This window comes from Strigops habroptila, chromosome 4 (genome assembly GCF_004027225.2).
Source record: "Strigops habroptila isolate Jane chromosome 4, bStrHab1.2.pri, whole genome shotgun sequence".
Lineage (NCBI taxonomy): Eukaryota > Metazoa > Chordata > Aves > Psittaciformes > Psittacidae > Strigops > Strigops habroptila.
Genome location: NC_046358.1, coordinates 17,611,435 through 17,635,949, shown reverse-complemented (window position 1 = coordinate 17,635,949; position 24,515 = coordinate 17,611,435). Strand labels below are relative to the sequence as shown.

The 24,515-nt window shown below is 43.0% G+C and overlaps 1 protein-coding gene across 4 annotated transcripts in view; it reads right to left on the bottom strand.

The window, feature by feature from the left end:
- The window catches only part of MNAT1 (MNAT1 component of CDK activating kinase), a 133,056-nt gene that overhangs the window by 59,088 nt on the left and 49,453 nt on the right, over positions 1-24,515 (bottom strand). For 3 of the 4 annotated variants that reach the window (XM_030484641.1, XM_030484644.1, XM_030484643.1), the window contains 2 exons: positions 22,071-22,211; positions 10,339-10,464 (listed from right to left, as the gene is read on the bottom strand). In XM_030484641.1, the coding sequence (XP_030340501.1) occupies positions 10,339-10,464; positions 22,071-22,211 (267 nt within the window). Of the gene's footprint in view, positions 1-8,851; positions 9,085-10,338; positions 10,465-22,070; positions 22,212-24,515 lie in introns of those variants that run through there. The other variant, XM_030484645.1, reaches the window with a different exon arrangement.

Below are 24,515 nucleotides of genomic sequence, written 5' to 3'. Positions count from 1 at the left end.
TGCCCTTCTTCCTAGGAACTCCCATCCCACTCCCACCTTTCTGCCAAACTGCTCCAAATCTCCCCCCTCAGAGCAATGGCCCCATACCCCCATGTTCTCTCCAAAGCACCTCACATCCAAGTTCCCTCCATCCACCTCACCTGTTTCCCTGTGCTTCCCCACCCCAAGTCCTTAACCCACACTCCACCATGACACCACTGCTGCTGCTACTGACTTGATACCGACATCCCTGCCATGTTTTTTCCAGGGACTACCTCCCACTATGGCCATCCCTCTTGTCCTCCTCCTGGCTCCCCTTACATGACTTTTTAAGTCTGGCAAGAGTTTCAGAAAAGCCATTCGTAGGCTTTGCTTACCCAAAATTTGTCTGCAGGAGGCACTGAGAACAGGTGAGAGAGAAGATACATACATATGACAGATCTTTTAGCTATGCTGCAAGGTCAATATACTCTACAACACCAGAAAACAGACTCCAGTTCACTGAGAAATGGAATAACCAGGAATAAAACTAGTCTGTGAGATAAGTCTGCACACAAGTGCCTCGTAAGCAAGTCTCTCAAAACCAGACAGATGGACACAACCCAAGTGACCAGTGACTCAGAGGAATCTGTGAAGCCATTAGCCCAGTTCTGCCATTCCAGGCCACTAGCGCTTCCCTGGGTAAATAATAGAGAAGGTGAAGGAATGACACAGAACTACTTTGATCACCAGCAATAGAAGAAAGGATTAGAAGAAAATGCAATGTTCTCACAACTGCAGACAAGTGGTAAGAAACAAGGATGATGGCAGAAAGATAATACATTCTTCTACACACATATAGAAAATTACTACTTTAGCTTGCCTAAATGGCTTCAGATACTTCATTGGTTTTACTACAATTCTTTAAATGTTCTTACTGCTCTCTTTAAAAGAATTTTCTTCTCTAAACAGTCCTCGTTCCAGCTGATGAATGTCATTTCACATCTAGTCTGTACACTGGAGGCAGTCTATCAACCATTTGCAGAAGAAATCAATGCTTTTATTGTTAAGTAACAATTAAGGCATCTGAACTCCTTTTTTTTTTTTTTTTTTAAAGATCTAAATTCTAAAATATTTAGTTCTGTGAAGTCTTTTTTCCATTGTCATCTTCAAGTACATAAAAAGTACCTACAAAGAGGCAGAGAACAAGCTGCTTTTGGCACCTACCTAGACATTGAGAAAATTAGACTTACATCAAATGACCTTATATCCTGTCAAGGAAATGCACAGTTACTAAGTTTCCCCTAAAATGTAAAAGTAAGTGCAGTAAGTGCTCCCAGAGGCTGCCCAGGACACTTAGACAGGTACCTGTCATGAAGCACTCCTGACTCTGCTTCACAGCAGGGGAAAGAACACCATGGCCTCTCAAGACCCCTGCCCAGCACTATGATTATACAATTCCACAAATACCCACTGCAATTTTGGCAGCAAGGCTGTTCTCATTTCATTAATTTTTCTTCCCTGACTTAAATTTCCACCCTTACAGAGGAACTTTGTCTGCTCTTTATTTTTTTTTTATCATCTCTATCAAGACATAATAAGACTGCTTATACTTGAACTTATAGACAAGCTATTTATTTCTATTTCACCCCAGCACTACTTTCTGGTACGTTTACTTTTAAACAGTGCATCAAGCAGCACTATTTAATAACTTTTGAATTAAAAATATGGTTCAATAACTTTGCGCTGCTCATTTAGCACAAACTCTAATATTTAAGGTGTTTGCAACTCTCAGGCAAGGTATAGCATCAAAAGAGCATATATGCACTAAACTGAATCTTGTTAAAAAGAACAGCAGCACTGAAAAAAGTTACACTGGAGCAATCTATAAATGTGTTTACATTATATGAATGATTTGCTGTTCCTTCACAAGGCATGTAGGAAGTCAGCACTTCTCAAATGTGTAAAGTATTTCCATGTGCTTAAAGCATGATCTTTCCAAAACAAACAATGATTGAGAAATTTTTTATTATTCTTTATTTCCCTGCCAGCTGTTTTTTTGGACTCTCCTCTCAGCCACCTTCTTTCTTTCAGTCAGATCTCTCCTTATTGCTCACAGTAACACCTACTCAAGCAACAGCATATTGAGAGCTAGAAGGCTCAGAAACAGGAAGATCTCAGGCTGATCTAAATGGCATTTTCCTTAGATCACTTTACAACATGTCTTTGTGCTATCATAGCTAGTGGCAAGTCTGGCTGTTGCTTAGGATTGAATTTGTGAATCCTGCATTAGGACCTAAAGCCCAGTTCCTGTCCCAGTGCCTGCTCCCATACAGACAAGGGAGCACACAACAGCCTGGCTGAGCCCAGCCAGCAGCCTCCTTCCTGTAAGCCTCAGCCTAAGCAGCATCTTTTCATGGGACCAAAACAACACGCCGTATGACACAGATACGTTACCGAAATTTCATGGTAAAGACTCAGGCAAGCAAGCTCTTGAGCAACTCCATAAATCAAATGGGAGATTAAAAAAAAAAAACCAAAAACAAAACCAACAACAAACAAAAGAAAACCCCAAACCCCCAGTTCCATTCCAAAAAGTAACAGCTGAAGCACAGATCTGCTCCACTGCTACAGCCACTTCACTGGCAAGTACATTGGTCTTGCTGTTCACTCCCATACAATTAACAGTGTTGGCACTAATTCATTTACTGAATTCCAGTCATTACAGCTGTGCAAACTTATGGGCCTAGTTTGAATCTATACTCGTGTATATAAACATGTGCTGCTTTAGCTATGTAAAGGAGCCTTAAAGCAAATGAACAAGTATGTATTTTAACAGAGCAGTATGAGAAAGCCCAACCGTAAAACAGAATCAGGTCAAGCAGTTCTTATCATGTCTGTCCACCAAACAGCTTAATTTTGACTATGGCATCTTTCCTCAGGCATTCCGAACAAATCCTGCAAAGATATATGGGGAGACATAGAACTGCATTTGCAAAATCCAGTCTCCTTTTCCAAGGCCAGCACTGAGTAAATGAGAGGAGAGGAAACAACAAATACTGTAATGTACTTTGCCTCCCCCTACCCAAAAAAAACAAAAAAAACCCACCAAAAAAAAAAAAAAGAAAAAAAACCCAAGAAAAAAAACACTTCTTACCTACATTAGGAGGGAAAAAAAAAAATAAATTCATTAAGTCAACATAATACACTTCATGTTTATGCACTTTGATATCATAGTAATTACTGAGTAAGGCCAGAACCCAGTTAAATGTTTGAGACGTCAGTCTGTGGGCTGGAGTGCACAGGAAGCGTTCTGATGATAGATCACTTAAGTAAAGTTTGTCTGGCATATACTTCAAAACCAGAGTTCAAAAACTTTAAGCACAGTTCTGCATGTATGTGCTTGACTCTTAACAAAACATCTTTATTTAAACAGTGGGCCAGAGATTTAGTATGACAAATATATTTACTACTGCTAAGCATTCTCCATCATCCTACTCAAAGTTGCAGGCATATTGTATATATAATCCTATGAGATTTAAGTAAGCACTATGTGGACCACAGGACTCTAGATCATTGTTTATATCCAGCATGTTAGCCCTAATGCAAATTTCATCATTTGGCATTTCTGGTGTCCCTCAATTCATATATGTGAATTCCATATCCATGTATTGTCAGAGACGGTGGAGATCCAGTAGCCATCATTTCTCTTCCCTGTTTTCTTTTCAGAAACAGGTATCCTTCTCAGCTTATTGTTAAAACAAAATACTGTTATTGATGACAAAAATTCAAAGCTAAAGCAACATGTAACATATTCTTACTAGGAATCAAGAGAAGGTGCTTAGCAGCTGCAGAATCCCACTAGCAGAGTTGGTGTTACAGGGCTACATGCACCTGCTTCCAAACATGCACCCCCTGTCAATCTCCACTCCAGGGAAGCTGCCCGGCAAGAATGCTGGTTCTCTGAGCATCCTCATCCAGAGACCTGCTGGAAAGCATGGGGACTTCCCTCTCACTAGCACATTTGGGTTTCCTCTGCAATGGACTCTGCTTCACAGAACTGACGTTCGGTCCCCGGTGCCTGAGCACTGAGCCATTGCACACACAGGCACCAAGGCTGCAGGGCAATGCAGCAGTCTCGCAGTGTGGATTCAGCCAGACTGCTGCTGGAGGTCTAGATAATGCTCATCACCACTGAAAATGTTACCTTTACATACACACTTTCTCAAATAAATATATCTATTCCAACAGGATCTATATGCCTAAATGCACTACTTCCTCTTGAAAGTAAATGTTGTGATTTTGCTGTGATTCTAAACTATTAAGTGTTGCAAAAAGAGAAATATTCCATCCAGCTGCCAAAAGAAATGCGCGAAAGAAATGTGTAGCATAAGCCAAATGAAGATTAAAAACAAAACACCGATTAAACTCAGACTGGCATACATCTCAAAGAAATCAATTCCATCTCCAGTGTTTCAGCCTGGAAGACAGACCAGCTGAACTAACAGTGAAGGAAGGAAATAGGCTTGATTTTTATTTCTTTGTTTACTTATTAACTTTAGGCAAGTACTAAAAGCACTTAAAAAAAAAACCCAACACAACAACACAACCCAAACAAAAAAACAAAACACAAAGAAAATAAAAAGGCACACACACCAAAACCAACAAACCAACCCAACCAGAGCAGTAAGAACTCACAAAGCAAGGCTGCAAAGCTGAAATAGTTCCTGCTCACACAGACAGGGTGGCAAAGCACTCTTGGGAGCTGCAGAATAGTTGTAGGCTAAACCACAGTGCGATAGACACTTCACTTACCTCAGAGTACCTGGTATATGTCTAAGCAACTTTGAAGGAGCACAACTGATTAAAAAGGTATTTTGACAGACTATTTTGCATTTGGAACAGGATTTTGGATAATTGCTCCAAAAGCTATAAAAGAAACAGACTGAAAAACAGGAGCAGCCGCTGAGCAGTTGTTTGCACAGGAAGCAATATTGCAGGAAAAGGCAGTAATGAAGAACAGTGAATTTGACCTGAGCTGATGAGGTCAGTGTTTTAAAAGAAATAGCTCCACATAACGTAAGAACGTTATTTCCCATTAGAATAATACTGCAAGTGTAATGCTGCACAAAATCTATTCCCTAACACTTGTTATGCTCAGCTTAGTGGCAGTGTGCATTCCTGAGGTGTCGTAGACATCCTGTGGCTGACACAGATCCATTCCTCTGAAATATTGATTTGACTGCTCCCTCCTGCAAGCTCCAACTGCTTCAGACTGCACATTGCTCTCCCCAGCATTCAGTTACTAATAGCCTGAAAACTACAATAACTGGAATAAAATCCTGGTAATATTCAGACACACAGAAAGTTAAATATAACACCACTGCTGTGATCTGGACAGGGAAGTATAAAAGCTGAAGCAGATAGTTCACTCTTAATTTGCTGCCATTCAGGGGTCCTGTTGACAGGAGATGGAGCCCGGCTCAGCGGAAGAGACACAAGGTTAGGAATTTAGTAGGGCTGGATCCTATTCCTCCTTCCGCTGCTGCTCTGCTGTCTAATCTTGGGCAAGTACGTCCCCTCCGGGCATCTGGTTCCTCTCCCTCCCTGACACATCTATTTAAACTGCAAATTCAGAGGGGTGGCAACCATCTTGGTAATGACGAAGCATGTACAACACAAAGCACTAGTATTTCTATTAATGAATACTCCCACTACTCTTCAGTAATAAAACACAAAACATGATATAAATTGAGCAGTCAGTGATGCATTATATTAGTTTTGAGGTATTTGGATACAAAATGTGAAAGGCAAGCTCTCCCAAGTGGTGGTGGCTAGAAGACACCTATGTTGTTTTCCTGCATATTCAGGCAATCCAATTAGAGGTAATTAAGTTTTTAGCTACATGAAATTACTTCAAGAATACCATCACTAGAGGCTAAGACTCCTGGGAGGCTGGGGGAAGGGAGCAAGAAACATTGTAAAACTGGAAGGAACAGGAAAGGGACAGGGCATGCAGCCTGAAACATGCTGAAGACAGCACGCAGCTCAGCCCAGCTAAGGCATTCACGTTTTTTACAAACATGCAAATAGCTGGGCCGCAGTCTCAAAGGCTTGCATGTTCCCAGTTCAGTGAATTAAAGAGAAGTTAAATACATCAACACTTCTAAGCTTTTTTAACTGCAATGGTGATGTAAAGCACAGATCTACAAGCAGCAAAAGGCTCCAACAGTCCTGTAAATACCAGAGACATTAAAACCCCTAAATTACTGTAATGAAATTAATTACTGTTGCATTTGCAAACTGCCATTCGTGTGCAATGCATATGAGCACCTCTTTTACACACTAACATTAGCTTCACATTAAAGCCGCTTTGAGCCCGAAATGGTCACTCCATTCACCAAGAAACAGAATAGTTCTATTGCCAGACCTTAGATTTGGTTTGCACACCCTGATAAGCCCTAGAAATACATTCATTTCCGACAAGGTTTGCTCTTTTTGATAGCTACTAAAATCTAAGGTACAAGCATTGACAGAAAATAGTATTTTTAGCACTACTGCAACAACTGTTAGCACAACTGCAACAACTATTGCTACAGTTTCCTTTGTAGCTTTACACTGATTTAAGATTAGCTTTCATAACTGTTTTAAACATGCAGATATGCTCAAAGCATAGTTCCTATTAAGATGAGCACAATAAACAGAAAACTCTAAAACGCTTTCTCCCCTCACTTACAGAGGCAAATCAAACTGATTAGGAAGGCATGCTTCGTGCACAGAATATACAATTTACTGAAATAGAATTCAAAAGTTAATAAGCTGACTAAGAAGAAAAAACAGCTTCCACCTGAAAGGAAAAACAAACAAACAAACAAACAAACCCCAAAACAAAGGAAAAAGTGAAGGAGACCCTATTCCCATGAGCTAATTGTCTGTCTTGTGCTATAGGGGATGCTCTTGCTTAGCTTACAAGTGAAAGACACTGCCTCCTCCCTGCGCAAGCATACAAACTGCACAACACTAATATGACACCTTAAATGAGCCAACTTCCTTGAGCAATGCCCAGCAGACTAGAATGGGCATGCCTCAACTCAGAAATCGAGAAGCATGTCCGATTATCAGTCAAGGCTGAAGAACATCTTTGACCAAGACCACCCCAAGAAAAACACTCATGTTCAGGCTGAGAAAAAATAACCACGGATTGTCACAACTGGCATATTTTTACAGCCTTTGTGTAAACACAAGCTTTGGATTAGCCGGCATCTCAGCTGGCTCTATCTGGATTCTCTTCTTTTGAAAAGAAATAAGGAAAACACTTGCCAGAAAAGGTCAGTGGCCAAGCTGTTAGAAAAAAAATAAAGGCACAGGGAAGAACGTACATAGTGACTCATTAAACATGTGCTGCCAAAACTGTAACAGTGAGCACAAAGCAGACTTTTCACAGAAACTATACTTACTTTGCAGAACTCAAGCCAAACTGAGCATTAATTAGAACTGTATTTTTAAAGAAGCTCTTGGTACTCCCCATGGCTTAGAGAGGAACAAAGCCAAAGCAACTATAGTGTTGCGCCCTTGAAGGGCACCGCAGCAACAGCTCTACGCATTTCAAATGTACACCTATGCAAAACAAATGGACTGAGCATCTCAGGTTTTTAGAAAAACACTGAAGCCGGAAAATAAGCATGTCATCAGGTGCCCAGGTGGGAATTCATTTTACACTATCACTAGAATACATTACAGGGATCATCAACCATACCAAATCACATACAGTAAGCAGTACTGCTTTTTACAAACTATTCTGAGCTGAACAATTTGCATTTGACTACAGTAACTTTCCAAGAAACATCCCAGTCCTAAACCTGAAAACATCAATTAGAGATTTCACTTAATTCCACAGTCAATTTGCACAGCACAGCCAATTAACCAGTAGAACATTGTGAACTTTAGGTCTTATTTGTTCCTTCAGTATCCTTGATCCTACGTGTTTAATTAAGGTTACTGATTTCTTGCTACTGTTACTGTCGCACTGTAATTGCAATTGATTTGGTATGTTCTGTGTTAAGGAGGTACTTAGTGAAATTGAGTCATATCACACTGTAAATTGAGTCAATCATTCTATGATTCTATGATCTTAACTTTCTCTTAAAGAGGCAGAACACAGCACAAAGCATACCTTTCTGCCTTTGAATGGACTTTTGTAGCTCCTCTTTGAACTCTGATTTTTGTAATCAAAAACACAGTCAGCAGAACTCTCCCGTCCATGACTCTTCCCAATACTGCATTCAGAAGGAAAAGTTCTTTCCTATTTTATTGCTGAGCTGTTCACATACCCAAGGCCCCCCCCAACACATGCTGTGGCTAAGGGTCGAATTGGTTTAGTTGCTTAGCTAAACTTCCAAATCCTCTTCTCAAAGCCTGTTATTTACTCTTCTATCTATAATTTTGCATTTAGCCGTATTAAAACACATTTCATTCAGATGAGGCCAGCTTGTCAAAGCGGCCCTGTAAACTGCCAACTTGCATATCATCCACAGAAATTCCACATCTGCTTCAAAACAGTGAACTGCATCCTAGCAGAACACCCACAGAAATATTACCATGCTGTGGTAACAAACAACTACTTCAGAAATTACAAGGTATCCACTGAATTTATTTTGCAGAATCCCAATATTGTTATTGTGTAATGTAATTTCTATATAATTCTAAAAATCAATGTCATGTAATAATTAAATCAAGCACCTTATAAAGAAAATATGGAAACATTCATCTTTCTCAAAACCTGTGATTTTATCAGTGTAAAGTCTGTTTTGCTTAATCTAATCCATTTTCCATAAATAGTAGTAACTAACATCAGATATTCCTACACTTTATTGTTAACTTACTTACTTATTTGTTCTTTTTTAATCTAGGACTGAGGTCAGTCAGGGTGGTGAGTTTTTTGTTTGTCTGGGACTTAAATTAAATTAGGCATCTACTCAAACTTTCTGAACTCTGATAAAGTAACAATCAGTTATCTGGAATATCCCCTATTATTCCAAACATTAAGAATTAAATGTCATGATGCTAGAAATCTCCTCATAGAAGTCTTTCACCATTCCTGGATGAAGTTTGTTTAGGGCTGCAGATTTGAAATTACCATTAATGCACACTGCATTTAACATCCATTTACAGATGCATTAGAAAGTACTTCTATTATCCTCATCATGTAGTATAAGCTCATCTTCTTTTTCCCAGAAGAAATGCCAACAGCTTTAAGAAATTCTGACAATATATTTAAACCGCAGGAAAAAGTACAGGCATTCAGTTAGAATTGTTTTAAACAGAACAACAGATGTTTCTGTCCACTAGCTTTTCTACACAAATAGAAAATCCCCCACACTCTCACGTTTTAAAAGCAAAAGGAAGAAGATGCAGTTTATACTACAGGAAAACAAAAAAGAAAAAAAAAACAATCTGCACAACTTTGCAAAACCTGGAACTACTTGGGGGGGTAGAGGAGGGAATGGGGGGAAAGCTGCAAGCACTTCTACATGGTGAACTCTTTTGGGGATAATGAACCCAGCACAGACATCCCTGACAAAATAAATTGATTAACTGATGGAAGGCTAATTTGATGCAAGGGTTTTTGCTTTGCTGACTTTTGGGTTTGTTGAGGAAGGCGCATATTGTTGGTTATTTTCAAGACATCATTTACCATTATCAATTCTAAAATACAAAGTCTGAAAAAAGTGCAGGGATTTAACAAAACAGCAAACCAGTAAAGCACAAAAGAGATCAGTAACTCATGCTCCCACCCCCCAATACCTCCAAACTTTACATTTCCACAGCCAGGCTGATGTGTACTTGTACCATGTCATGATAAAGAACAGGAATGCTGACAGATCTTTAGCTGTCACCACAGCATTAACAAATACTTGTTGATTCCTGGAATCTAATAACAATGAAAATAGCATCCTTAACCATTTGGCATCATTTTTTAAGTTGTCTGTCTCATACTCGCAGATTACTCCAGTGCTTAAAGTAAATCTGAATAAAGTGCAGCCTGTTCTGGAACTTCCAAAATTTTAGCTTCCAGAATTCGTAAACAAATGATATAAAAGTAATTTAAGGACAACACAACTTTGCAGGGATAGAGGTATAGCTTGCTTTTTGGTAACTATGCAATGAAAATATTTCATATATTCCAGAACTAGCAGAATGATTAAATTCTTCAATTAATTCAAGTACATATTTAATTGGAAGAGAACCATCTATTTCATATAATACACAACTTGGGTTTAAGGAACCTCTACATTTCATAGGAGGAAATCCTCAGTCTTTTGAAAGGCATTAAAAAAAAGGGGGGGGGGGAGAAGAAAGAAAGAAACAAGCAAGACTTACCATTTTGATCCCAGTGGAAAACGTAACTGGTCTGACCTGGTTGGGTTTTTCCACTTGCATTTCTAGCTGAGTAGATCTGTCCTTATGCTGAGCTAAAAGCAATGAAGCAGGAAGACTGGACCTCTCCTGTAAACACGAGGAACAAATTCTGAATGCTAAACCAAAAAAGTGTTAATTAACACTGCATATTTTTCAAAACTGCAAGCTGTGCTTGAAAGGCCATCACCAGCACAGCAGCATAATGCAAAGTATCCTCTCTATGAGTAACAGTTTACAGAAAACGATCATTTTCAGTAATAAGAAAAAGCTGCGGCAACCATAAATCAGTGTAACCTGCAAACAACCATTTTTATAGAATCCACATTAAAGACAATATAACAGGCTCCTTATTCCAACTGGCCAATGCAACCATATTTATTAATAAAATTTAAAAAATTAGAACTTAATCAGAGAAGGAATAATACCAAGTATTATAACTTGGATCAGATGTTTATCTAAGACACATTCTTTCTACCAATGAACTCAGACCAGTTTGAAATTGTTTCCCATTAGGTTTCACCTGAGGCCGTTTGGAAACGATCCTTGCTCTGCTTTGCACAATGGCACTATTGTAAGTGCAACCAACAGCATATTTATTTTCTCCTTCACCAACTTATTTTTAGGGAAGCCAGCCAATTTAAAAAAATATATATATAAAAAGTAGTAAAATGAATAGTTAAGCAACTGAACTACTTAAGCTCTCAGAACAGATTGATTATTAACATACATATATGTAACTGCATTCTTGAGAGAGTCAGAAAATTATAACCCAAGTAATTTTCTAATGAACTAATACGATTATCCACACACACCCTGAAATGCTTGAGATTTTCTAGCTAGAATGACCCTAAAGTTGAGAGCAGGGAAGAAGTTCAGATGGATTCTTCCTGGACTGCTCTAGAGCAGTATTTTATTCCTAAAGCCTCAAATGTCACATAGACTTCTGCTTCATGGAACCAAGAAAATACTGAACCATGAACCATATTTGTTAGTCATAAAATCAAATAAACTTTAATAAACTGGACTTTGATTTTCACTTATTCATTTCAGGGTAAGAAGCTGGAAGTTTTTAATGATGCAGGATGTCTTGCTGTTCATAGTATCCTAGAAAAATCTTAAGTGATCGTGAAAAACGGTCAAGTTGTACACTGACTTTTCACATCCAGTCTTCTTTCCTCTCCATTTTTTGTGACATTTCCTTTGTCTTACGACTAGATTGCAAGTGCTAAAAGCAGAAAAATCTCACATGATAAGATCGGGTCCAGAGTCACAAATACAACTAAGGCACAGGATCCTACTCACATTTCTGTGATTAACTGGGAGATGGGGAAGGAAGAGGTTAAAAACCTAAATTGTAGTAATGACACATCTAAATTTTGTATAAGTGGAGAAAATTTGGACCACAAATGCACTAGTTTACAGCCTGCATCCTCAAAGTGTTGTACACGTCTGTAACCACCTGCAGCAGCATGTGCTGCTAGCTGTCACCAGAGTTTAAGGATGTTGGACTCTTTTAATCATAAGATTTAATATGCTGGGGAAGAAGTGAGGAGTGGGACGCCTTCTCTAGTTCATTTTGCCCTCTGATACTCCTTAAACATTCACTGCATTTCTAACACAATAACTAAAGGAAGACAATTTTTCTACCAACTTAGAGTTCACACAATGACCAGTAACCACATTACACAACTGTGGGAAACCCGCACCACGCCAGCAAGCCGCCACATCCGTCATTGTTTGTCCTTTCAAATATGCAGATAACCCTTCTGTTAACTATTAACACACACGAAAGGTCCAATCCTTTATGCATTTATCCATACTAGCAATTCTCTGTATGGGAAAAGTAACAGTACGAACAAAGCTAGTTATATGCAAAAATTTCTGACAGATTTCTCCCAACACTCCTGAGGCTCCAGTAAAAGTGGGGACACTTGATGTCTTTAAATTACCTATCACTTGACTCCAAGCTATGCTCCAGCCCAAGAAAACCTGCCTCTTTGCCATGAGCATCAATGCCATTTTTTTCGTGCCTGGGAAGTAAGGGCTCTTGAAGAGGAGAGTGCAAGTCCCACAACACAGAAGACATCTAAGAGCAGATCTATAATCCTCTGTATACAGGTGAGAGAGTTCATACAGTATATAAAGGAAGTGCTTTAATATTTCGCTCAGCCCTGATTATCCAAGTCTGGAAGGACAAACCCCACCCAAACCAAAATACACACACAACTCTCCCAATATGTAAAATGCATTTGAGACTACAAGTCTTAATGCTGTGCTTTGGAAGTGAGAGGTTTTATTGTAAAAGAAGTCACTTACTGTGAAGGTAGTATAAAATCTGCCTAATTTTAGTACTGGGAGGCAAACCAACTAACAGCCTAGGCAAAGCACCTGATTGCTCTTCCAGTAGCCTGCAGATCCTGAGCCAACAGCAATGCCTTGCTCACCTCTCCAGCAAGTGACACTGGCCTCCCCCTCCCTGCTGAGGACAGGTTCATGGAGCCTTGGCCCTAGGTCTATCCTTTCTGCACAAGCCACTGCACCCCTCAGGCTGACCAAGAACCAGAGCCTGCTGCACGACATTTTAAATACCAAACATTTCTGTGCCCTTTTCCCTGCCTCTGGACTATCTAAATTGCAAGATTTTTGAAGATAGGATGATATTGTCAGGCACTTTTATAAACAACTGAGACCTTTACTCAATATGATAACACTAGAACTAACACATATAAGAAAGTGTGAATCTCCTCACTTCTTAGGATTTAAGCACTAAAACTAAAATTCTCATCTTGGAAGAAGAAAGACACAACATTCCTACCTGCGTTGCTCAGAAAATGTCTTAAATTTTCTCTTGCTGCCAAGGGAGGGGGGAGAGGGGAACATTGAAACAAATGACCAAACCATTTCTTCCTGGATTACAGGGACTTTAATCAGCTCTCCATCTCTGCCATCCAGTTCATGGAACTGAGTACCCTAAGGATGGCTGGTGTGACTATTAAAGACTGGGGCAAAGGTGGCAGTAAGTACCTCAGCCTTTTCCTCATCCTCAGTCACTAGGTTTCCCCTAGTATCCACTAAAGAATGAAGGTTCCCCTTGGCGCTCCTTTTGTTGCTAATGTATTTGTAGAAGTATTTTTTTATTATCTTTCATGGCAGTGGCCAAATTTAGTTCTGTTTGTGCCTTCACCTTTCTAACTTTCTCTCTACATAACCTAGCATCATCCTTGTACTCCTCATGGGGTGACTGTCCCTTCTTCCACAGGTGATAAATTCTCCTTTTTTCCTGATTCAAGCAATACCTCCCTGTTCAGCTAGGCTGGTCTCTTCTCCACCAGTTTGATTTTTGGCATATAGGGAACACCTGCTCCTATGCCTTAAGGATTTCATTCTTGAAGGAGTGTCCAGCCTTCCTAGACCCTTTTGTCCTTCAATAATGTTTCCCAAGGAAACCAGTATCCTGACCAGCCAAAGTCAGCTCTCCAGAAGTCTAAGGTGGATGCTTTGCTGACTTTCTTCTTGACTTCTTCAAAGACTGAAAATTCAATCATTTCATGATCGCTTTGCCCAAGATGGCCTCCAACCACCACATCGCCCACCAGTCCTCTGTGAGCAGCAAATCTAGCCAGGTATCTCCCCTAGTTGGCTCATTAACCACCTGGGTTAGGAAGCTATCTTCCACACCCTCCAAGAACCTCCTGGGTTGTTTCTTCTCTGCTGTATTGTACTTCCAGCAGACATCTGGCAGGTTAAAGTCCTCCATGAGAATAAGTGCAAGTGATTGTGAAACTTCTCCCAGTTGTTTGAAGAACGCTTCATCCATAGCTTCATGCTGGCTACAGACTCCTACCAGGATATTTGCTTGGTTGGCCTTCCCCCTGATCTTAGAATCATAGAAAAGTAAGGGTTGGAAAGGACCTTAAGATCATCTAGTTCCAACCCCCCTGCCATGGGCAGGGACACCTTCCACTAGACCAGGCTGCTCAAAGCCCCATCCAACCTGGCCTTGAACACTGCCAGGGATGGAGCATCTACAGCCTCCCCGGGCAACCCATTCCAGTGCTTCACCACCCTCACTGTAAAGAACTTCTCCCTTATATCTAATCTAAACTTCCCCTGTTTAAGTTTAAACCCATTACCCCTTGTCCTACCACTACAGTCCCTAAGGAAGAGTCCCTCCCCAGCATCCTTATAGACCCCCTTCAGATACTGGAAGGCTGCTATGAGGTCTCCACGCAGCCTTCTCTTCTCCAGGCTGAACAGCCCCAACTCTCTCAGCCTGTCTTCATACGGGAGGTGCTCCAGCCCTCTTATCATCCTCGTGGCCCTCCTCTGGACTCGCTCCAACAGCTCCATGTCCTTTTTATGTTGAGGACACCAGAACTGTATGCAGTACTCCAAGTGAGGTCTCACAACAGCAGAGTAGAGGGGCAGGATCACCTCCTTTACCTGCTGGTCACGCTTGTTTTGATGCAGCCCAGGATACGGTTGGCTTTCTGGGCTGCAAGCGCACACTGCCGGCTCATGTTAAACTTCTCGTCAACCAACACCCCCAAGTCCTTTTCTGCAGGGCTGCTCTGACTCTCTTCTCTGCTCAACCTGTAGCTGTGCCTGGGATTGCCCTGACCCAGCTGTAGGACCTTGCACTTGGCTTGGTTAAACTTCATAAGGTTGGCATCGGCCCACCTCACAAGCGTGTCCAGGTCCCTCTGGATGGCATCCCTTCCCTCCAGCGTATCAACCGAACCACACGGCTTGGTGTCATCGGCAAACTTGCTGAGGGCGCACTCAATCCCACTGTCCATGTCGCCGACAAAGATGTTGAACAGGACCGGTCCCAACACCGATCCCTGAGGGACACCACTCGTTACAGGTTTCCAACTGGACATCGAGCCATTTACCACAACTCTTTGCGTGCGGCTATCGAGCCAGGTCTTTATCCACCGAGTGGTCCATCTATCAAATTGATGTCTCTCCAATTTAGAGACAAGGATGTCATGCGGGACAGTGTCGAACGCTTTGCACAAGTCCAGGTAGATGATGTCAACTGCTCTGCCCCTGTCCATCAGTTCCGTGGCTCCATCACAGAAGGCCACCAAACTGGTCAGGCAGGATTTCCCCTTAGTGAAGCCAGGTTGGCTGTCACCAACCACCTCGTTGTTTTTCATGTGCCTTAGCATGTTTTCCAGGAGAAACTGTTCCAAGATTTTGCCAGGCACAGAGGTGAGACTGACTGGTCTGTAGTTCCCCGGGTCTTCCGCCTTCCCCTTCTTGAAAATGGGGGTTATATTACCCTTCTTCCAGTCATCGGGAACTTCACCTGACTGCCAGGATTTTTCGAACATGATGGACAGTGGTTTAGCAACTTCATTCGCCAGCTCCTTCAGGACCCGTGGATGGATTTCATCAGGTCCCATGGACTTGTGCACGTTCAGGTTCTTAAGATGGTCTCGAACCTGATCCTCTACTACAGTGGGCCTAAGGTCTTCGTTCTCACAGTCCCTGCATCTGCTTTCCAAGACTTTCGTGGTGTGGTCAGAGCATTTGCTGGTGAAGACTGAGGCAAAGAAGTCATTAAGAACCTCAGCCTTCTCCAAATCCATGGTAGCCAGTTCTCCTGATAGCTTCCGGAGAGGGCCCACATTGTCCCTAGTCTGTCTTTTATTTGCTACGTATCTATAGAATCCTTTCCTGTTATCTTTTACATCCCTTGCCAAACTTAATTCTAGCTGGGCCTTAGCTTTCCTAACCTGGTCCCTAGCTTCCCAGGCAATGCTCCTATATTCTTCCCAGGCCGCCTGTCCTCGTTTCCACCTTCTATAAGCTTCTTTTTTCCCTCTAAGTTTCCTCAGCAGCTCCTTGTCCATCCATGGAGGTCTCCTGGCCCTCCTGCTGCACTTTCTTCTAGTCGGGATGCAACACTCTTGAGCACATAGCAGGTGATCCTTGAATATCGACCAGCAGTCTTGGGCCCCCCTGCCCTCTAGGACTGTATCCCATGAAACCTTACTAAGGAGGTTCCTGAAGAGGCCAAAGTCTGCTCTCCTGAAGTCCAGGGCAGTGAGCTTGCTGCATGCTCTTCTCACTGTCCTGAGGATCTCAAACTCAACCATCTCGTGATCACTAGAGCCAAGGTTGCCCTGGAGCATCACATTTCCAATCAGTCCCTCCCTGTTGGTGAGCACGAGGTCCAGCATGGCACCTCTCCTCGTCAGCTCCTCTATTGCTTGAAAGAGGAAGTTGTCTTCCACACAATCGAGGAACCTCCTGGATTGCTTGTGCCGGGCCGTACCGTCCCTCCAACAGATGTCAGGATGGTTGAAGTCCCCCATGAGGACAAGGGCCTGGGAGCGTGAGGCTGCTCCTATCTGTCTGTAGAGCGCTTCATCCACAGAGTCCTCTTGATCAGGCGGCCTGTAACAGATCCCCACCGTAATGTCCCCCATTCCTGTTCTCCCTTTGATCCTGACCCACAAACACTCTGTTACCTCATCACCCATCCCCACACAGAGTTCCATACTCTCTAGCCTATCACTGACATAGACAGCAACGCCCCCTCCCCGTCTGCCTGGCCTGTCTTTTCTAAACAGCCTGTAACCTTCCCTTCCGACACTCCAGTCATAGGAGCCATCCCACCATGTTTCTGTGATACCAATGACGACATATTCCCGTAGCCTTGCACACATCTCTAATTCCTCTTGCTTGTTCCCCATACTACGGGCGTTTGTATAGAGGCACCTGAGCTGAGCTCCAAATGCAGCCAACTCAATGGCTGGGGCAGCTGGAACATCTCTACATTGCTCCAAGCACTTATTACAGGTGCTGGCAACTGACCAGGAGTGTTGGGATGGATCAATGCTCCCCTCCCCCAACACATCTAGTTTAAAGCTTTCCTGACCAGCCTGGCAAGCCTCCTACCAAAACAGCTCTTCCCCTTCTTTGTCAGACCAGCTCCACCAGCCTCCAGTAGATCTGGCCTCCCAAATGGAGCCCCATGTTCTAAATAGCCAAACCCCTGACTATGGCACCACCGTTCTAACCATTTATTAACCTGCCAAACGCACCTAGCTTTTTTAAGGTCCTCCCCTTTGTCCTGGAGAATCGATGAAAAAACTATCTGAGCGCCAGAGCCCCTAACCACCTCTCCCAAGGCTCTGTAGTCCTTCTTCATGTTCTCCAGGCTACTGCTATCTGTATCTCTAGCACCCACATGGACCACTAGAAGGGGGTAATAGTCAGCAGGACTTACTAGAGCAGGCAGCCTCTCAGCAACATCCCTGATCCGAGCCCCTGGCAGGCAACACACCTCCCTTGAGACTGGATCAGGCCGGCAGATGGGTGCCTCTGTGCCTTTCAAAGTGGAGTCCCCTATTACTATGACTCTCCACTTTTTCCTGGAGGCACCAGTAGTGATCCTCTTTACGGGTGCATCAGCAGGATGTTCATTACGTGTGGTGGGTGCTTTCTCATTAGCCCCTTGCAGAACTGGGAAGCGGTTCTGGGTGGGGACATCAGATTTAGGAGGAAGCCCCTTGTTGTTAATTGTCCTCTTCCTCCTTTTTTTGTTAGTTTTTCTCGTGACTAATTCCCAGCTTCCTGGGTTGCTGCCCTCCTTCTTTCCTATGTAAGCAATGCTGGAAGTTTGCAGCCCCTGCACAGTTTGGGCCTGGAGCAAGCAGCCCAGCTTCCTCTCAGCTTCCCTGGCATCTTTTAGTTCTCCAACAGCCTCCCGCAGCTCAGCCACCTGCTGCAGGAGGACCTCCACCAGGGCGCACCGAGTGCAGCCCTGTCCATTGCGCACCCTCGCCTCAAAAGACCAGTCGAGGCACTCTCTACACTCCGAGGTCTGCGCCGCAGCCTCCCCTCTCATCGGCTCTGCCTGGGTGCCTACGCTGGCCACCGCCGGGGCAGAGCTCCCAGAGCGGGCCCTGGTCCTGAGGCGAGTGCTCACCATCCCGCTCGCTGCCCGCTCGCCCTGCCTGCGCCAACTGCCGCGCCACGCCCTGACTGACGTGCCACATCCTGTTTGCCTGCCCCGGTCGCTGCGCTCCCTGGGATGGGTTTCCCCCACTGAGGGCTGGTGCCGTCACTCCTGGCGCCGCCTCCTGTGAGTCAGCTGCTTGCGTGAGCTGAGCTGCCGGCTCCTGGGCCAGTCCTGTCGAGGACTTGAGGCTCCCTCGGTCGCTCTTGCCGCTCCGAACTGAGGCTCCTGGACGCTGTGCTTCCCCCCGCTCCGGTGTTAAAGGCGTCCTCTCTGGAGATACTCACCTCGGCAATCTTCACGCACATTCAGCCTCCTCACTCACAACATGGAGTTCAAAGCAGTCAATGCACTCCCTGACATACAATGCAACCCCACCACCTCTTTTTCTCTACCTATCCCTTCTGAAAAGCCTGTAGCCACCCACTGCAGTGCTCCAATCATACAAATCATTCTACCACGTCCCTGTGATGGCAAGTAGGTCAAGATTTTCCTGCTGAACAATGGCTTCCAGCTCCTCCTGTTTGCTGCCCATGCTGCGGTCATTGGCATAGATGCATTTAAGTTGCCCTGTGGATCTGGCCTCCAACAGTGAAATTCTACCCCCTGGCTCATTTCTAGCAAGATGAGAGAGTCTTCTGGTGAAGACCTTTACCCTGGCCCCAGGGAGGCAGCAGACTTCTCTGCTGAGTCTGGTCAGGTCCACTCATTGGGCCCTCCGTTCCCCTTAGGATGGAGTCATCAATCATAACCACTCTTCTTTTTTTTCCTAGTAGAGCTGGTCGTGATAGGAGGCATTCTATGACTCTTCTGTGGTGACTCTTCTAACCTGGATGATCCCTTATCTACTTCATCATCTTCCTCACTTTCCTGATCCTCAAGTACCAGGGCCTCGAATCTTGTAGAGGGGTACTTGGGAAGGTGACATAAGCTGAGGGGTAATACACCATCTACTCTGAGGAGTAACCTGCTTCCAACCTCCCCTGTCTCCTAGGTACCCTCCATCTTCAAGAGAGTAGGAGATCCTTAATTTCTTTCATTTTGGGTGGCTGAGCTGCTTCTTTCAGGGATGGTAGAGTACAGCTCCACCGATCTCCTCCTCAGATTTCCTTATGCTCCTTAGCTCTTCCACCTCTTCTTGTAGCTCTGCCACCACGCAGACCAAATCATCAACCTGGTCACATCTTGCACAGCCACCATCCAACATCACTGACAGGCTCTGGCCCTCATACAGCCAGATGCCTGGACAGCTACATGGTTTTGAGGGTCCTCTGTCTGGGTCACCACATCTTTTCTAACCAGCAGAGACGACTTTGTTTTCTTTGCGTTCAGCTGAGGGGATGCCATCCTCGAGCACTGTCTCAATGACTGCTGGCTGAGCTCGCCTCTGAAGCCTGCCAGGCTACTGGACGCTTCCTGCTCACCCTGCCCGTGCAAACTGCCGGCCATGCCCTGACCGCCCTCTTTGTTTGCCGTGCTCCCAGGGGAGTGTTTTACCTGTTCAGGGGTGGTTGCCGCCACTCCTGGCACTGCCCGCTATGAGCCTGCTGCTCAGTCAGCAGTGCTACCAGCTCCTGGGTGCAGGCCTGACAACGGCTTGGGGCTCCCTTGGTGGCTCTGGCCGTTAAGGATCAAGACTCCTGGACGCTGCGACTTCCTCATGCTGGTGCTAAAGGTGTCCTCTCCAGAGCTACTCACCTCGTCAAATCAAAAGAACCTAATCCTTGTTGGTTTAGCACAGTACTGACCATAGATACAGGATTATTTTTTCTTTTTAAATGTAATTCTTTACACTGCTACTACTTATGCTTGGCTTTCGCTGCATTTCTCAATAAAGCTTTACTTACGATCAGCTTCATTTTCAGATTTGCAGCACAGCATTAGAGGGATTCAGAGACCATAAGAAATGTTTATTTGTCTAACAACTGCTGTTTTTCCTGAGACTTTGTAAGCCATTATACAAACACTTCAGCACTGGTTTTATAAACCTTTAGTATTACAAAACAAGTTTCGGCTCAAATTTAAGTTGACAGTGCCCCTTGATAAACAGAGACAACTTAAAAATGCCCAGCTTCCTTCCTCAGCCTTTAAAAAATCACCTTTCTGTTGTTTTTTGAATATTAAGATAAGTTTTAATAGCAATACATGTGCAGTCACAGTTAAAACTAACAAACAACCTATTTTGGTCATGTTTTAGGGATTACTTATAACCATTCTTTCCACAAGCCAGCTGGTGAAGTAGGTTTCCAGTAAAACCAACCGCTGTGTAAAGTAAATAAAAAAAGAAAAGAAAAAAAACTACACACCACCACTGGTCTCCAGTAATAAGTTAGGAGAGTATTTGAGAACAGGATTGAAATAAGCCAAAAAACAGTTCAAAACCCCTGTTCTGAGCCATTAAATTCAAGCTCATAGTGGAGTTTTTATTCATTGATCCACTACTCAAACTATTCGTAATTGCATGGACTGTAAGCACATTCGGCTTTAAAGTGAAAAAAGACTGCTGGATGCAAAGGTACAGACTTGAAGGATTTTCAAAGAACCTTTCTGCTCACCTCTGCTTTTGTCTACAAAAAAATAAACACCAGCTCCTTTCAGCAAAACCAATGACAGGTTGCCAGGACTCTTGGTTTAGAAAAAGGCAGCTCTCCAGGAGGCCCTGAAATGCCTAAATTGCAGACTGATGCTCTCTCTTCATGTCAGTGCCTTCTGCACTGGTTCAAAGAGAAACTCTACTTTTCCAAGAAAAGTAGAAAAGCATCTGTATCTTGAATAAGAACTGAGAACACAAAACAGGAATTAACACCATACAAATGCGAGATAAACTGAAATAAGTGATATTCTGGTTTAAATCTGCCAAGCAGCTGTAAACCACATTGACATAGCTGCGCACATGTACCAACTTGGTAGCTCCCTTACCACCCTCACAAACTGCATGACCAGCCATGCACCAAAGCAGATGCAACTGTCATCAGCTGAAGGTCTCAGACATGACAGAACCTCACACGTCAGCCATCAGGTTCAACATGGAGTAGCCACTATATCAGCTATGCTAATGCAAGCCATTCTTGATCATGGTCAAAGTCTGTGGCTGTCGTATTGTCAATGAATTAAATAGAAATCCAGACTTTTAAACCAGCTTTTCTTCTGATATGCAGTCAAATGTCAACTAGTATACAAACTGGTAGGGTGGCTGGACACACGAAAGCCATTTCTGAAATATACCTCCACATGTCAATTAGCAGCAGGAAAAGAGCTTTCAGAGGAAGCTCACTTGGAAAAAAGGGAAAAAAGAAAAGGAACACAAAAATCAAACCAGGTAGAACCAGGAAAATAGCCTTCTTCAAATACACAAAGAACCTTCTTCATTTTACTTTGCTAGAATCTTATCCAGGATAAATCTTGTGTTGAAACAGCCAAGATGCTCTCCTAGAATTAATTTCTAACCAGAACTGGACATTCTGGACAATGAGTCCAACTAAGTCGATGAACCCCAGAAGCACTCTTCCTCTATCCTTAGCTTACCAAAACCAGAGTTGTTTGTAATATTGAAATGAATAATAAGTGAGAGAACAGTAACACAAAACATGCAAGACAGGGAAACAGAAAGAAGCAGGTGTGTTAATGCCACAGACTTAACCGTAGTAGAGATTAATGTCAATGTCCTTGCTGTTTGCGCTGCTACTGAGCATTCAAAGCCTCTGGGTTTGTTACTCACCAGATCATCCAAGAGTGCCTGCTTATTCTTCCTTTTTAGGATCTGTTGTATTTGTTCTTCTTTCTGTATAAGCAGTCGCCTTCGTTCACTTTCCTGTCGCTCTACCTCTAACGCTTCTTCCAACTCTTCCTGCTCCCGCGTCTGAAACATAAATTAGATGATTGTGGATTACAATTCCACCTCCTCTTATTGTCCAATGCAAAGTTACCCTTGCTGCTCTCTGCAGTTGGATGTGATAATCTGTGTCTTGGTTCTTTATATAGTAGAGAATGACAGTGGATCACATTGTGATACATTCACTCTAGAATGAACCCCTCTCTGCTTCCACACATCCTACTTCTCATATGACGTAAGTGGGGAGACCGAGAAGATAATCCCACAATACCTGATCGCCACCCCCCACCAGCTGCATCTTCTGTGCAAGTGACACTGTGTGCTTATCAACGGTGTAGAAGAAAAACAAGCAATTACAAAGCTGTGAATATTAATAGAGAAGCTTATAAACTAGAACATATTTAAGCATGAACTTTAAAAATGTCACATTCCCAAAAAATGAGGAATTTTTCCTATAACCTGTACTGCAGTCATGTGACACGAGATGAAAAGTAAGAGATTACTAGTATAAAATGACTAGTTTTTGTTTCAGGATTTACTTCTCGAGAAGCCTTTTTTAACCTTCTTAATAATCTGTATTTGAAAATCCCACTGAAAGAGAAAAAAAAAAAAAGGAGGGTTCAGAGAGACGGGAAAATAAAAGGATTAAACCATTTTTACAGAAGAAGAAACCAAAAGAACATCGGTTTGGTTGCAAGGGGTATAGGACAAAACACAGAGTCAACATTTTCCAAATCTTCCCCACAAAAAAAATACTAAAGCAAAGGGGAGAGTCAGTAAAAATGCAGAGATAATTAAAGTTGTATAAAACTTAAAGAGATTGTTTACTGATGGAAGCAGCTTCAGCAAAACATCACTGCAGCCAAGAGCTTGGTAAAATTTGTTTTCATAAAGTTGTATCATAAAGCATAGTTAGCTGATAGAGGCCAGAATATGCTGAAAAACACCCCTTCACCAGGCAGATCAAGCCAACGGGTCCCGGTGAGGCCCAGTTACTCCTGGATGCAGGAGCTGCCAGACCTCATCGCCTGTCACCAAGCCAACAGAAAGTGTTTTCATTTTATAACTATTTATAACTAACTATAACAGTGAGACTGGAAAAAAGCTGGTCACCAAGCAGTGACCACCTGAAACTGGATTCTCTTTGCATTTGATGACAGGAAACAAGCAAACAAGAAAATCCCCAAGTTGCTAATTGAGGTTATTTCTGAGAATTATGGGATTTAGTTAGTTCAGTCAACAGAACTGAAGAGCTTAGAGTCTCAAAGACATTCCAAGCCTCTTCCACGTTTATGTGTAAAGACTGCCTGGAATTTGCACTGAAACAGAAGAAAGCTTGTAGGGAAGTGCTCAAAGACCTAGTCTGAAGAACCAGCCCCAAATGTTATAGTCAGAAAAAGTAAACTGATGTAGAAACCTAAACCAGATCAGACTACAGGAAAGGAAGAATTATCACAAGTCAGATCAAATTCCTTCTGAAAGGAAGACCAAACAAAACAGTAAAAGAGAAGGGAGAAGAGTTCAATAGGCACTGATGGTTGTGTCAACCTTGCAGATAATCTAGACACAGTCTCATCATCCAAAGAAAAAGATCATGATGGTGAAGCCTAGAGTAATCTCAAGACGACAAGTGCAAGAAGTAAACAGAAAGCGTAATAATGTTTCATCACATTCAAGGAAGGACCGTCAAGAAAAACATTCACATCATGGAGTTCAGACAAAACTATTTCAAGACTGAAGAAAGCAGCAAGTGCAATTAAACATCTAGTGACAAAGCAGGAAGTAACAAGCTACCATATGACTGGAGAACAGCAGATATTGAAGGAAGAAGGCACATTTGGGAAAACTGTAGTCCACTCAGAGCGCAAGACTGTATACATATAGATAAGCAGTATTTATAATTGTCCTGGTTTTGGCTGGGATAGAGTTAATTTTCTTCCTAGTAGCTGGTGCAGTGCTGTGTTTTGGCTTCAGTCTGAGAACAATGCTGATAACACACTGATGTTTTAGTTGTTGCTAAGTAGCGCTTACCCTCATCAAGGACTTCTCAGTCTCATGCTCTGCCAGTGAGGAGGGCCACAAGAAGCCAGGAAGGAGGAGAGACAGGACACCTGACCCAAACTAGCCAAAAGGGTATTCCATACCACAGCACGTCATGCCCAGTATATAAACTGGGGGGAATCACCCAGGAGGACAGATCGCTGCTTGGGTCAGGCTGGGTACTGGTCAGCAGGTGGTAATCATATTGTGCATCACTGCTGGGGTTTCCCCCCCACACTTCTCCTTTTAGTTTTATATTCTCACCCCTTGTTATTTCCCTTAGTAGTAGTA